Source organism: Zootoca vivipara, chromosome 6 (assembly GCF_965207765.1).
Source record: "Zootoca vivipara chromosome 6, rZooViv2.hap1.1, whole genome shotgun sequence".
Taxonomy (NCBI): Eukaryota; Metazoa; Chordata; class Lepidosauria; order Squamata; family Lacertidae; genus Zootoca; species Zootoca vivipara.
The window spans coordinates 12,820,165-12,834,892 of NC_142589.1; the positions used below are offsets into that span (position 1 = coordinate 12,820,165).

The 14,728-nt window shown below is 47.4% G+C and overlaps 1 protein-coding gene across 2 annotated transcripts in view; it reads right to left on the reverse strand.

Moving 5' to 3' along the window:
• The window catches only part of PEX14 (peroxisomal biogenesis factor 14), a 116,238-nt gene that overhangs the window by 54,829 nt on the left and 46,681 nt on the right, over positions 1-14,728 (reverse strand). For both annotated transcript variants that reach the window (XM_035120490.3, XM_088671549.1), the window contains one exon: positions 5,676-5,760. In XM_035120490.3, the coding sequence (XP_034976381.1) occupies positions 5,676-5,760 (85 nt within the window). The remainder of the gene's footprint in view (positions 1-5,675; positions 5,761-14,728) is intronic.

Below are 14,728 nucleotides of genomic sequence, written 5' to 3' on the forward strand. Positions count from 1 at the left end.
ACCCAGCTGCATCAAAGAAGGTTGCTGAGTTTTTGCATTATTTTTTCCACTTTTGTAATCATTAGCCAAGTAATTCATTAGAAGCTTTAATCGGGTCACCGTCTCTCTTTTCAGACCTCCTCTTGCAGACGCCGCCGAGCTGTTTGCCCCCACCCTTTAAAAAAAATTCCCCAATCTCTGCTTCTCCCAGTCAGGGATTTATTAAAATTAAACAGATTAGATGGAACTCCAGATACTAAAAATTCTGCTTTGCAAAGCTGGAGGTTGGGGGGGGGAGGGGGGAAGAGGCACGTGGCGCAAAACACCCAAGACATTTGTCTCTAAATTGCTCTAAATACCTTTTGCAAATGAAATTTTAACTCTCGTCTGCGTTGAGAGGGGAACAAGCAGGGCGGGAGGGGGGAGATGGGGTTGGTCTGGGTGGGGAGAAACACAAGGAAGAAACTGGTCACTTCAGCAATATGTAGTGGTGGTTTATAATATCACAAGATATCCCGGGGTACGGTTGTGTTTGAGGTGGGGAGAAGCAGGGAGGGCGGGAGGTGCTAAGTATCGCTTTGCAACTATAGATTTCATATCAGGTTACCGTGGGTAATCAGCACAGCTTTTAGGCTCAGCTTTCCTGTGCTTCATTGCTTCGATGATAGAGCTGAAATCCCAAAGCTTTTATGATTAATTACTCCCCGTAGGTCCGCATATTTCAAGCGGGGGGGGGGGGCGACAACACAGAGAGAGAGAGAGAGAGAGAGAGAGAGTGAAAGAGAAAGAACCTGTACTGCAAGAGATCAGACCTGGAAGGGAAGACTTCTGACAGCCGGGAACAGCCAAGAGGGGAGCGCCCCAACAGTTGACATTCCTCGGCATTACTGCCCTGACCGGAGGCACTGTAATTCAGTGCTTCCAAAAAGAAAAAGATATACCCTGGTTTTTGAAATGCAAACAAAGCAAACTGCGGACACGTGGGCGATTTGTACAAGTTCACTGCTTGTTTGTGTGCGCAGGAACATCCCAAGAAAGGCTAAGAACACTGATAACCTGCTGAGACAAAAAGAAAGAAAAGAGGCAAACAAACATTTCATAGACATAAATAGGAACAGGCTTCCATGCCCCTGGATTGTTTTCATCACCTGGGGAAATTTTGCCCGTGGCACTGCACCCGGCAGAATAGCACAGGGCAGTGTCCCCAAAAGTGGGCATTTTAATTATTTTGCATTTAGATCCTACCTTTCCCCCAAGGAGCAGAAAGGTGGCAGACATGGTCCCTCTCCTCCTCTTTTTATCCTCTCAACAACCCTATGAGGTGGGTTAGGCTGACAGACTGCTACTGTGACCAAAGTCACATCCAGGGCTGAACAGGGATTTGAACCCTGGTCTCCAAAGTCATAGTCTGACACTCTAACCACTACACCACGCTGGCTCTCTCCCTGCCACTGATGCCCTTTCTTCTCCCATACAATGAAGCATCCACCATCAGTTGCTTCAGGCGTCTTGGAAAGGCCTACCTTCTTGCCCAGGGTTTCCCTAACCCACTAGATCTTTGTTATTACTAGATATGAACAGAAGAAGAGCCCTACTGGATCAAGCCAAAAGACTGCAGTTGTGTGTACTATGTATTTTTATATCGCTGTATTTTATTCTGGTTGTAAATTGCTTCAGGACTTTTCACTGTTGGAAGGCAAGCGTAACTCCAGTAACTTAACCTTCTGCATCAAGTTCCAGGGGACTGTACGTTTTTTTTGTTTGTTTGTTGACAGAAGCACACAATTGTGTGAGCCTCCAACCTGCTATATGAGGTAGTACAAGCCTTGACAGAGGTTCATCACCTCAACAGAGAACTATTTCCGAAGCACGCCTAACACCCTACAGCACGGGTGTCAAACACAAGGCCCGGGGGCCTAATCCGGCCCGCCAGACCTTGTCATGTGGCCCGCTTAGCCGCCGCCGACAATAGCCGCTGACAGTAGTTCTGGAGCCTGCGATTGGCCGAGGGTCAAAACCGGGGGCGGGGCTGCAGGCGGAGGCCGGGGCGCTGGAGCCGCGCTGACGGCCTTGGCCAGGGAATTTCAATTTCGAATGAGGCTGAGGGAAGCGGTGGCACAGCGGCTAGACGGGGAAGTGAGATGCAGGAGGAGGAGGAGGAAGCCCGCCGAGGAGGTAGGAAAGCCCTACAGGCGCCGCCGGCAAAGTTGGTGCCGGGACGGAGCAGCGCTGGATTTTATTTTGGCGGGCTTTGCTGTTGTCTCCGAGAGCGAGTGAGGTGGCACTGGGGAGCCGCCGCCCGCCGCTTCCCTTCCTCTCCTCGGCTGCATCCGGGAGGTGGGCGAGCGAGCGCGCGAAAGGGACGCGGAGTGAGCCTGAGGGGGAAGTAGGCGAAGCACAACAGTCGCTCTCTTGATGGAGCCGGGTTTCTCTTCCCTCTTCCCCCGTTTTCTCCTCATAGACACTCGGGAGGGTGCCTGGCTTTTGCTTTGCCCCCCACCCCCGAGCCGCCCTTTGATTTCTCAGTTCCGGCGGAGCTGCTCCCCGGGGGGCGGCTGGGAGGGAGGCGGCGGCGGCACGGGTTCCTGCTCTTCCCGCTCTGCCACCGCCTCCTCTCAGCCCCTCGTGATGTAGGGCTCCAGATGGAGTCGCCTCGCTGTTTGAGTAGGTGGGAGGGGAATTTTTTTTGGGGGGGGGGAGGTTTTCAAGCCTCCTCTGCCTGCAGTCCCGGTAGGGAGAGGCGACGGCAAAGACGACAACAGCGCGGGTGGGGGGGGAAGAGCAGCTCTGAGGCGAAGATGCACGTCCGCTGGGGCTGCCGCCGCCTTCCTCCTCAGGAAATCCGCTGCCCTCCCTCAGCGCGAGGGGAAGGGACTCTGGCGCTGAAGAGGGAGGATGCAAAAGCAAAGCAGGGAGTTGGCGCTGCACCGCATGTTCCTGCCCCTCTCCAAAGCATGGGGTGGGTTGCAGCGTGTGGCATCCTGCCTAGGGGGGTTTGGGTGTGCGCAGGGCGGGAGAGGGAAGCCCTCTTTCCATCTGCAGGTTTTTAATCCCAGCAGTGGCGTTCTCCTTCCTGCCGAAGGTTTAGTTGAGCCCCCACCCCCGAAGCCGTCGATCCCCACCTTTTGTTCAAATTTCCCTCGTTTGCATCCCCTCCCACACACGCGCCACGACGCAGGAATGTGATCCGCGTGGGGGCGGGAATGAGCTTACATTATTACAAAAAACAGTAATAATTGAATGCAGTGACAATAATTTATGATAATAAAGAGTGGACACATAGTCCTACAGACACAACCGGCCCTTTGAGGGTGACCAAACTGCTGATGCGGCCCCCGATTAATTTGAGTTTGACACCCCTGCCCTACAGGATGATGTTTCAGGAGAGGGTTGGTAGGTATGGGATGGAGAATCTGGGATTTTTGCAGGGAAGGAAATATGATATGGGGATAGATAGATGCGTCTGTAAGATACCAGAGCTAAAGCCCCAAAGCCAATGGGATGTGCTAAGAACAGAGCAGAACAGCTGGTGCTCTTTTCCTTCCATTCTGCTTTGTTTCACAAAACCTGTCAGCTCGTTTTCTTTTATGACCATACGGACTAGAAACTTGCTTTCCTTTTTAAGGATTTAAAAACGGTGGGCTCAGGACAAAAAGGAAGAAATCAAGGCCCTAGTTCAGCAACCTGAATCCAAACAAAACCAGAACAAAACTCTCTGCTCTTCAGCTGACAGCTTTAGATCATCGCTAACCCAGAAGCTTTAAGAAGAAAAAGACGCTGTCCTTTCCTTTAAGATAAAGGATTGCAGGCCCACAAAACAAGAAACTTCCGTCTGCCGAAAACAATGCTGGATTTATCAAGATGTGGGCTCTCCTTTCCTCCTGAAAGGGCTTGGCAGTCAATCGCTTGCCCTTTCAAGGCCTTGAAAGGCTGGGTGACCCCAAATTTAACCTTAACTCGACCTCGCTTTCACTGACTGCGGCCCATAACCTTCTCTGCTCAGACCGGCCATTCTCTGAAGCGGCTGACCGTTTCACCCGCAGCTGGTCAACCAGCATCAAATACCACTGGCAGAAGCCAGGATGGACCAAAGCGCCTGTGAACACTAAAATCCTCCTTCCGAGAGGCTGCAGGTTCAGAAGTTTGCAACACCAGCCCTGCCACATTGCCACATTGCATTTCACTAAAAGGGTAGCTGCTGGATCAGGTATGGGATCAGGGAAGGGGATAGAGGGGATTCAGCTGGATTTAAATACGAATCTATGCACCACCTTGTTTCTGTGATTGTAAGTTGTTTTGAACTGCTTTGAAAAATGTGTTTTAATTGCTGTAACTCGCCCGGAGAAAAGCACAAGAAGAGATTTGTTGGATCAGGCCAGTGTTCCATCTGGTCCAGCATCCTGTTCTCACAGTGGGTCACCAGAAGGCTATGCAAGCAGGATTCGAGCATAAGGGCACTCTCCCGCTCCAGTGGTTTCCAGCAACTGGTATTTAGAAGCATTGCTGGCTCCGGCCGTGGATGCAAAGAAAAGCTATTGTGGCTAGTAGCCACTGACGGCCTCCTCCTCCTCCATGAATTTGTTAATGGAGTGGGGATGTAACTGGGTGTTTGCAGACATTTTCAATAGGTTTCAGTTATATGCAATTCCACACAGTGCCTCGGAACATAACCCCCATGTAAATGGGGGGCTGCCTGTAATAATAATTTTATTACTTGCACCCTGCCATCTGAGTGGGTGTACAAAAATCTCATTATATGTACAAAATGCAGCAGTTAGGTGGTAGTGTGCATATATTTGTAAAAATAGCTTATTTAGAAAAAATAATATTAAATTAAAATTCATATTTAAAAAAATCATATTCACATTAGGGGTAATTGCTTGCAAAGATGTGGGTCATCAGGCAAAAACTGCATATGAGTAAAGTGTCCATTAGGAGAAATCTGCACTGAAATGCTGGTGAATTTTCATGAGGACTTTAAGCAAACAAAACACCTTCACTTTCTGATTGCAGAAATGAAATGAACTTAGGAAAAATGAAAAAGGGCCAGAATCGTCCATTCCTAATGGGAGGAACAGTGTCGTCTGTGACCGCTTCTTGGGTTTCTTGTTCATAAGCTTCGTCAGTAAGTGTTTACAATGCACAACCCCCCACCCACCCACCCCCAGCCCCATGTTTCATATGTTACTTTATTATGGAGCCATTATACACCATTATTTGGTGTAATGGAGAAACACATCAGAGCGTTGCAGCCAATGCTGGCCCTACTCAGAGTAGACCCTCTGAAATGAATGCCCATAGCTAGCTTAATTATTTATCACAATACTTGTCTCCCGCTTGATTGTAACGAAACCTCAAAGCGGTTTACAAACTTAGGTCCCTTGATTATAGTGGGTCTACTTGAATTAGCACTGGATTCAACCCAGAGTTCCCAGGATAAGACAAACTGAACAATGCAGATTTTCCTTTTGTGCTGCTTTGAATAGTCTGTATTCCTAACATAGAATGTACTCCACAGACGGTATCACTTTGTCCTTTCTGTCATATGGTTGTACTTATTTTCCCTTTCTCCTTATTGAAAAATAATAAAATATTTATTTTGATAAAGACTTATGGGTTGGTACTTGCAGTAACACTTCCGGAGTTAACAGCAGGGAGGTGAGGAGAAAAGAAGGGAATGTCATGATCCACCATACCCTTTTTCTTGAGAAAAGATCTTCTGGTTGCAAGTGGACTTTGGCGGACTCGAGGGTTCTGCAGAAACTTCACCGCTGTTGCAATCTGTGGCAGGAGGGAAGAGAAAAGGAGAAAACGCTTTTTAGAAGATGTGGACTATCAGAATTCAGATTCTGAGCAAGACATCAAAAGCCAGTAGGATGCAAGGTAAACAGAGACATCACCTTTGAAGTGGGATGAAATATTACAGATAACTTGGAATCCCTATGGTTGTACTCTTGAGTCCTACTCAGAGCAAATTTATAGAAATAAATGGACATGGCTAACTTAGGTCAATTGACTGCAGTGGGCCTACTTTGAGGAGGACACACACTCATTTGGTTCCTTCCAGAAGCTGTTAGTTGAGCACAACTGTTGTACAATATTCCATTTTGTATAATTTGTATCTTTAAAAATACTCAATGAGGCCATGATATTGCTTTACTTGCATTCTAACAATGCCCTGTTTGCACATCACACAAAACCATGGCTTTAAAGCAAACCATGGTTTCATGCGAACAAGCAGCATGTTGAGGCACGCTCTCCCAGGGGGTCACCACAGCCCATGTTACTGGCTTGGGAGCCTTCTTTTCCTGGAAGCACTCTCCCCTCCTGGCTGGAATGAGACCCAGGTATTCTGTATTCCAACAGCTTCTACCTCCCCAGGCTCAGGCTCAGCTCTCCAGCTAACTCCTGTCTGTATACCTTCCCCACTCAACCTGGTCTTCCTATCTAAGCTGTGGGGCTTCTTCCTCTTGCTATGGTCTCCTCAGAGAGGATGCTCAACTCAAATAAGAACCAATTCTCCCTCAAACTATCCTATTCCCTATATCCCACCTCAAATCAAGCCCTATCTCTCAAACTAAACCCTCTCTCATTCTAGCTCTTCCCCTTCTCTATTCTTATCCGGTCCAGTTTCCTGTTCTCACAGCGGCAAACCAGATGCCCATTACAGAAAGTCCGCAAGCAGGACCATTAACAATAGCTTAATTAATGAAGTGATGCGGAAACCTTAGGCTTGGGGGGGGGCCCTCTAGGCTTCACTGTTTGGCCCTTGGGGTTGTTTTCAGACCACGCCCCTTCCCAGGCCACACCCCTCACTGGCCCTGCTCCAAGCTCCCCCCACTTGGGTGTTTTTGCTGGGCTGGTATGTGTTCCTGAACTGTGCCAATGCCTCTTGCTTGCCCGGATAGAGGACAGAGAAGGTTGTGTGGAGAAGTTATACCGTTGTACAGAACAAAAATTTACACTTGTCCCACCCACTTTTTGCCTCTGGGCCTGCCAACCACTTGCATCGAGCCCCCTGAAGCTTGACCATAAGGAAATGTGGCTCTCGGGATGAAAATCCTTCCCTCCCCTCCCCCTGGTTTAAAGTGGTACATGACCCAGCCATGTATATTTAACTCAGTGGTTTTCAACCAGTGTGCCATGGCACCCTGGGGTGCCTTGAATGGTGGCCAGGGGTGCCGCAGGCAACACTGGCCTCTGTCCCTCTTTCCTTCCCTCTCTCCTCCGATGCCCTCGTGTCTCTGCCTCCCAAAGGCTTGCACAGCTATTTGTTGCAGCAGCCCTGGCTACAAGCTCCCCAGGTGAATGGAGCCTCTGGGGCTAGCCAGGGGGTGCTGGTTGCCAGGAGCTGAGGTGGCCTTGGAATAAGAAAGCAAGTGGGCTAGGGAGCCCAGGCACCCAGTCCGCGGGCCCATGCTGTTGGGAAAGGACAGACAAGTGCCTGGCCCCTGTGGGGCAGTGTGAGGAGGCACCTCTATTTGCAAGGGGTTGCAGATCAGAGACCAGGGGTGGCAGCAGCGGCTGCCCAGAGGACTCCCAAGGAGAGGGGATGGGAGAGGAGGCTGAGGGAACACTCCACAGGGGAGGGCGTTCAAAAAAGGGTGAGAGGCTGCCAGCTCTGCAGGCAAGGGGTGACATAACTGGGCTCCTGAGCCCCACAGGGGTGCCTCAGAAAGAATGTAGTTGGTCAAGGGAGCTGTGGACTCAAAAAGGTTGAAAACCTCTGGTTTAACTGATTGCTTGGAAGGGGTCGTTGGAAACAGGCACCAGTAAAGGGAGGAAGTTCCACAGGGTCGGTGCTGCCATGCTAAATGCCTGCTTCCAACACTGTACAGAAAGGACCTCCTGACGATATGGTATTTGCAGGGAAGCCCCTCCTGCGGAGAGCACTGATCGGGTGGGATTATAAGGGGAGAGACTCGATCGAGCGCCTGCCTTTCACCTGCTTTTCAAATATACATCTCAGGTCAGAGAGCAGAGTTTCTGATGGGTTCTAATGGCCCTTTCGAAATAATCTTTGGTGCATTCCATCAATGTTGGATGTGTGTGCGTGTGCGTATATATATACATACTTCCCCACCACTACCCCTTTTAAACTGCATCTCTTATTTCTTTAAATACATTAATCAGAGTAGTGTAGGCAAAACGGATCCATCGGACAATGCAATAAACATGAATTATCATCTATCCAACATGCATAATGGCTTAAAAAAACATAATAGCAGGTGTAGTTTAAATGATTAGTTATTACACCTGCGGTGGGTCTGATTCAATTGGGGAAAATCATCTTTAATAGGTTAAAAGGTTTAGATCACCCGGCTTCCCCCTTAAAGTGGCTGTAGAGAGGGTATGATGGAGTGCGCTGTCATTACTAATTCATTTAAGAAAAGCAAGGGGGGATACAGTAAAGAACAGCATAAATGAGCCAATCCAATTTAGACATCAGGTAAAGGCAGCGAAACACCTTTTTAAAAAGCATGATAAATGAATTTGGGAGGGAGATGAAATTCACATTTTTTCCTCATTATTTTTTTAACGGGAAATTTGACCACCTCCCGGCATAGTTTGAGGGAAAGGGGAGGGGGGGTGGGAGGAGAAGAAGAAAACCTCACTTTTTAAAGTTTAGCACTCTGTCGTTCCAAATCATAAAATAATACAGAGCCCACCCACCTTTTCCCCCCAGCGCATAAAGTGCCACTTTGATCTTGTTTACGCCCCTCTTGATCTGCCTCGCTGGAAATGCCGGCGATAGGGAAATTACACATTTAAACGGCGCGGGTACCGCTGCGCCAGATGTAGGAAGGATAAACGGCACAAATTAATAACCTGGGGGTTGGCGGAGGTAAGGGGGAAATGTGCTGAACATGAAAGATGTCCGAGTAAGCAGACGCAGAGACGTGCCAACTTATCAAAAGCTACTTTGCCTTTATATTAATCTCCTGTTCCCTTTTTGGAATGCTTTCGACAGGAGTTCACTCTCTCCGCTGCCGGGGAATGAGCAACGGTGCCTGCCAAAATGTTTTTAAGGACCTAATGTCAGAACTTAAGAAGTGTCCTGCAGGATCAGGTCAAAGCCCCATCAAGCCCATCATCTGGTTCTTGTGGTGGTAAACCCAGTTGGGAGAAGCCAGAGAAGCAGGACAGAACAGGTTAGTGTGACTGACGTCTAGATAGGTTGGTGCAGGGTAATTAGGCACCGTACAAAAATAAAAACAGGCTCTTGCTGTAGGGCGTTAAGATCGTACAGGTTGCATATAAGAGCCCAGCTGGATCAGACCTTCTGGGTACAGAGCAGGTGCTCAGCTACCAAGTTACAGTCACAGGTTAAGTGGCCGAAATGAGAATGTGCTGGCTTAGACTCTGCAAGGAAAGAGCATTGGTTTTGCACAGAAAAGTTCCCTGCTTCAATCCCCAGCAGCTCCAGGCAGGGCTGGGAATGCCCCCTGCCTGAAATTCCAGAGTGCTGCTGCCATAAGTCTGAGATCAGTGGACCAACACTCTTTGAGTTGGTAAAAGGCTTGTCCTTGGTTGGAGCTCATGATTAGTGAGAAGAGAGCTTCACCATGAGTCCCGGTTCAAACAACACGCTAAGTCACACCTTGGTGAAACAACACGCTAAGTCAGACAGTGGTGAAAATGTAAGGTCAACCTGCTGGATCAGGGCAACCACAGCCCCCATTCAGCCTAGCATCCTCTTCTCATTGTGGCCTACCAGATCCCAGTGCAAAGCCTGCAGGCTGGGCATGCACAACAGCACTGCAAATCCCAATTCACACACAAAAATTCTTCCAAGGCTGTACAGAGAGTTCTGACGAACTGCTAGTTTCCAAGCAAAAAACTTTGCAGAAGTGTCACCTCTGTTCCAAGAAATTAACCAAACCACCTCTGCTAGATGAAATCAACAGGAACAGTACTCTTCCCAGTTACAGGTAGGTAGCCGTGTTGGTCTGAGTCGAAGCAAAATAAAAAAATTCCTTCAGTAGCACCTTAAAGACCAACTAAGTTTTTATTTTGGTATGAGCTTTCGTGTGCATGCACACGAAAGCTCATACCAAAATAAAAACTTAGTTGGTCTTTAAGGTGCTACTGAAAGTACTCTTCCCAGTGTGTCTTTGGCTACACACACACACACACACACAGATTTTTCTCATTAGTATTTTTTAAAGTGGTAGATACACTGTGACGGAGGAAGACGCAGCAGGCAAAAATCTACTTTTCAATAAAGCCATTCTATCAAAAAATGAAATCGCTCCATTAACAAGAGCTAAATTATTTAAAGGGCCTCCTCCATCATCTGTCTTATCTATTTGCTAAAGGTCTATTGATTGAAAATGACATTACAAAATTATAGCTAAGGAAGATTCTCTCCCTTCCCTCCCTCCCTCTCTCTCACACACACATCTTTGCGAAAGATATCTGCAAAGTTGCTTCCTACAGCTTCAGCTAGTGTTATGTAATATCTCTAATTCCTCGGCAAAATCATCAAGTTTCTAGGCATCTGGGAAACTGCAGACTTTGGGCTGTGTGTGTGCAGTGACAGCTGAGGTAGAGTCAAAGGTGGTTGGTCTCTCTTCTCAGCAGAGCCAATGGAGTGGCCCTGCTTCCCTTCTCTCCCTCTGTTCTGCAGCCTGATGGAAACCTGTTCTCTTGCCCAGCAGAGATCTGAAGGCATGCCTCCCTAGCCCAGCTCCACTCCATTCCACTGGCACCTAAGATTACCCCATAAGGGACATGCGGGCAACACTGGCACTGGACATACTCAGCTCTTTACGGTATTTGTGCAAAAACCTAGATTCTCAGAACTGTAGAGCTGGAAGGGAGCCCGAGGGTCATCAAGTCCAACCCAATGCAGGAATCTCGATGCGCAGTTCTCCCCATCCAATTGGAAACCATACCAGACCCTGCTTAGCTTTGCAAATGTGCTAGCAGTTTTGTTGCCGTAGCACTAGGCATGTTGTATTAAAAAGACAGCGATGTTTAACTGAAGATGAAACTTGTCACCAAGTCTGGCCACTGTGATTCATCCACTGTAACCTCAAGGCCAGACTACTGTAATGTGCTCTACGTGGGGCACAAAAATACTGAGCTAGATGGCTGGCCAGCAGCTTCTCATTTCCTATGAAACCTGTTTCTTTTGCAATTTGAAACCCCCTCTTGACGCTCACTAGGGTGGCCTATCGCCAGCCTCTCAGCCTCAACCTACCTCACAGAGTTGTTGTGGAGGTAAAAAGGGTTCAATCCACAATGGCATCGCCAGGCAGGGCTGGAAGGGATGCCTGCCTAAAACCTGCCAGTCAGTGTAGACAGTATTGAGCTAGGCGGGCAATGGTCTGATTTGGTAAAAGGCAGCTTCCTCTGTTTTAAGGAAAGCAGTAGGGCATCTGCTTTTCCTGAAGGTCTGTAACCAAGAAGAGCCACTGCCAGCCAGGGTTAGACAATACTGATCTGCATGGACCAATGGTCCTCTAAACCTTGCAAGAAAGCTCTTGGTTGTTTGAACGTATCCGTATGCATTTTGAGAAAATGCACATTTTAAAAATGTATTTGGATGCATTTTTTTCTCTCGTTTGGATTTCCCCTTCTTAAACGCAGAAGAAATGAGAAGGAATGGCGGGAGACCATCTGCAAAAACGGAGCTGGTTGGAAACAGACAGACTCAATCATTTCTGTGTAAAATAGACATCTGACCCAAAATCAAACCCTTTGCTTCTTAAGCCTGGCATTAGGACGAAGGAAGAGGACGGTCCCCCACCCCACCCACCCCTTTCGAGCAGGGGAGAAAGAAAGTGCTGTGTTTTAAGTAAAAGACAGTGGGGGGTGGAAGGGAGAAGGAACATCCGTACTCTTGTCAGGACCAGCTTGACAAATACGGTCATCAGTGGCACACGGAAGTAGTTGCAAAGCAGCTGTTAATCAGGGAAACACATCGCAGAGCGCTGATGCCAGCACTCGTGAAAAAATGCAAGAGGCTAATTATGAAGCTATATATCTCGCTAAGGAGGCACCATTCCTGGAGATTCCAGATCAAGCTTTCAAAGAGTGAGAATCTTGAGCTAGGTGTGCATTTTATGCACACAAAAAAAAGCCTTCCTTAAAACCCCGCAAGCTCGCCTCATAAGAATCTGCCTTCTTCCTTAAGTCAAGATTGCTGGGTACAGGTAGGTAGCCGTGTTGGTCTGGATCGAAGTAAAATAAAAAAAATTCCTTCAGTAGCACCTTAAAGACCAACTAAGTTTTTATTTTGGTATGAGCTTTCGTGTGCATGCACACTTCTTCAGATACAGTGAAATGGAAGTTTCCAGGCACTTATGTAGAGAAGGGGTGGGGAGGGGTGGGGATGGGGAGGGGGGATCACTCAGAAGGGTGGTGGAAATGGGTGATTGACTGACTGATAGCTGTTGATGACCGCTGGTACATTCACCTCAATATTGTCTACACTGACTGCCAGCGGTTGAACTGAGGAGCAAAGCAGATGCTCTACCACTGAGCAGCACCCTTCCCATAAAACTTGGGAATGTGGTAAGCTGCCTTATACTGAGCCCACGTAGTTCAGTGCTGTCTACACTAACTGGCAGCAGGTTTTGATGGTTTTACACAGGAGTCTGTCCCAGCCCTATCTGGAGATGGTGAAGCTGGGATCTTCAGCATGCAAAACAGATCTATGGTTCTGTCCTTCTTCCCAAGAAAGGGACCTCCTGGGACTCAAACCTACGCTGCTACAGCAGTTCCTTAATCCCTCAGCCACACAATTCCCCATTTCAGTGGTAACTATTTTTTATTTGTTATTTGAAACCAAGGAGATTTGTGTATAGCAATCTCTTCTTAACTGAAGCTAACTTTCCATAAAGCATGGTTGTTACTATCATTCTATGCGAATGCTGCGTTGCTCTTGTTGCCTGGTATTAGCCTGGGCTTGCTTAAATCCCTGCCCGAATTGCCAAATAAGATGTCAGCATGCCAGATAGCGCCAGGTGTTCTACTTTTGAAACAAAAACCTAAGGATTGCCCAGCTGGCTCTGGCCCACTCTGCAACCTCTAGACGAAGTGGCAAAGCATGATGGCTCAATCACTCAGATCTGCAGAACTAGCAATTCTGCAATTGCCACACAACTGCCTGTTGCACGGTTGCAACAAGTGATTCCTTAAGTGTGGCAGAACCCACACCTTGGAACTCATTGCCTATTGAAATCAGGCTGACACAATCACTGTACACTTCTTCTTCTTCTTCTTCTTCTTCTTCTTCTTCTTCTTCTTCTTCTTCTTCTTCTTCTTCTTCTTCTTCTTCTTCTTCTTCTTCTTCTTCTTCTTCTTTACACCAGCTGAAGGAAAAAATCTGTTTGGGCAGGCCTGTACAGAAACATGATTTGATTACATCTGGGGGGGGGGTATAAAAAAAAAACCCATCAGAGGTTTTATTGCGTTTAGATGCTTTTAACAGTTTTTAGGTGTTTTAAATACTTATTATTATTTTGGTTTTGGTTTTGTTTTAACCACAGGAGTATTTGAAGCCCTGGGCTCCTTTGGGAGGAAAAGCAGGGTATAAATTTAATAAAGAAATAAGCAGATAGGCTGTGCCAGTTCTGCCAGGGGCAGAAGGGGAGAGGAAACATACGTGATTAAAGGCTCCCCCACAATCAAAGAAAAAATCCTATGCAAGTCAAGGAGAGAGCCAGGACAGAGTCTTTCTCCTCAACATAATGCCTTCCTACATGCAAAGGCCTCCCCCCCCCCCCAAAAAAAAATACGCTGTCATATTCAATCATGTGATGTCCCACCTGGAATCTAAGTCGTACAGTCCAAGAAGAAAGACCACTACCTCATCTGCTGTACGGCTATCGCAGGGCCTTATATTAAGCCAGGCATCCCCAAATTGCGGCCCTCCAGATGTTTTGGCCTACAACTCCCATGATCCCTAGCTAACAGGACCAGTGGTCAGGGATGGTGGGAACTGTAGTCCAAAACATCTGGAGGGCCGAAGTTTGGGGATGCCTGTATTAAGCCTTAAATCAGAGGAGGCTGATGTACTGCCTCTCCAGATGTTGTTAGGACTACAACTCCCATCATCCCTGAATGTTGGGAGGGCATCACGATGGCTACTCCCAATATAAATCAAAGGTTGCTCTACGTTCCCATCTTCACTATACATTTAAAGCAGTTTCATACTGCTTTAAACAGCCATAGCTGCAGTCTGCTAAGGGTACTGAGAGTTGTTGTTTTTGTTGCTCAGGTTTATTAAATTTCTATACAGTACCGTCCTTCGTCTGAAGATCACAGGGCGGCTTACAATATAAAACCACAAAAACACATGCCATAATAACAAGCAAAAATAATAACCCACCCACTTTTGAAATTGAAATAATATTGATAGAAGTGAAGAGTTGGAAGAGACTGTGCAGGAATCTTTCACCCAGCCTTGGGCTCGAACTCACAACCCTGAGATTCAGGGTCTCATGCTGTACTGACTGAGCTCAATATCATTATCACAGGTGGAATTTGAGAATAAATCTGCTTGTTTTTACTATATTAAATGTTTAATTAGGAGATCCCATATTCCCCTCACAGAGCTACACTGGGTGACCTTGGGCTGGTCACTCTCTCACTCTCAGGCTAACCTACCTCACAGGGTTGTTGTGAGGATAAAAGGGGAGGGATAGAAGGGGTGTGTGCATTCCCTGACCTTCTTGGAAGAATGATTTTTTTAAATAAAAAAATAGCAAATTACCTAAATTAATGGGGCCAATTTTAA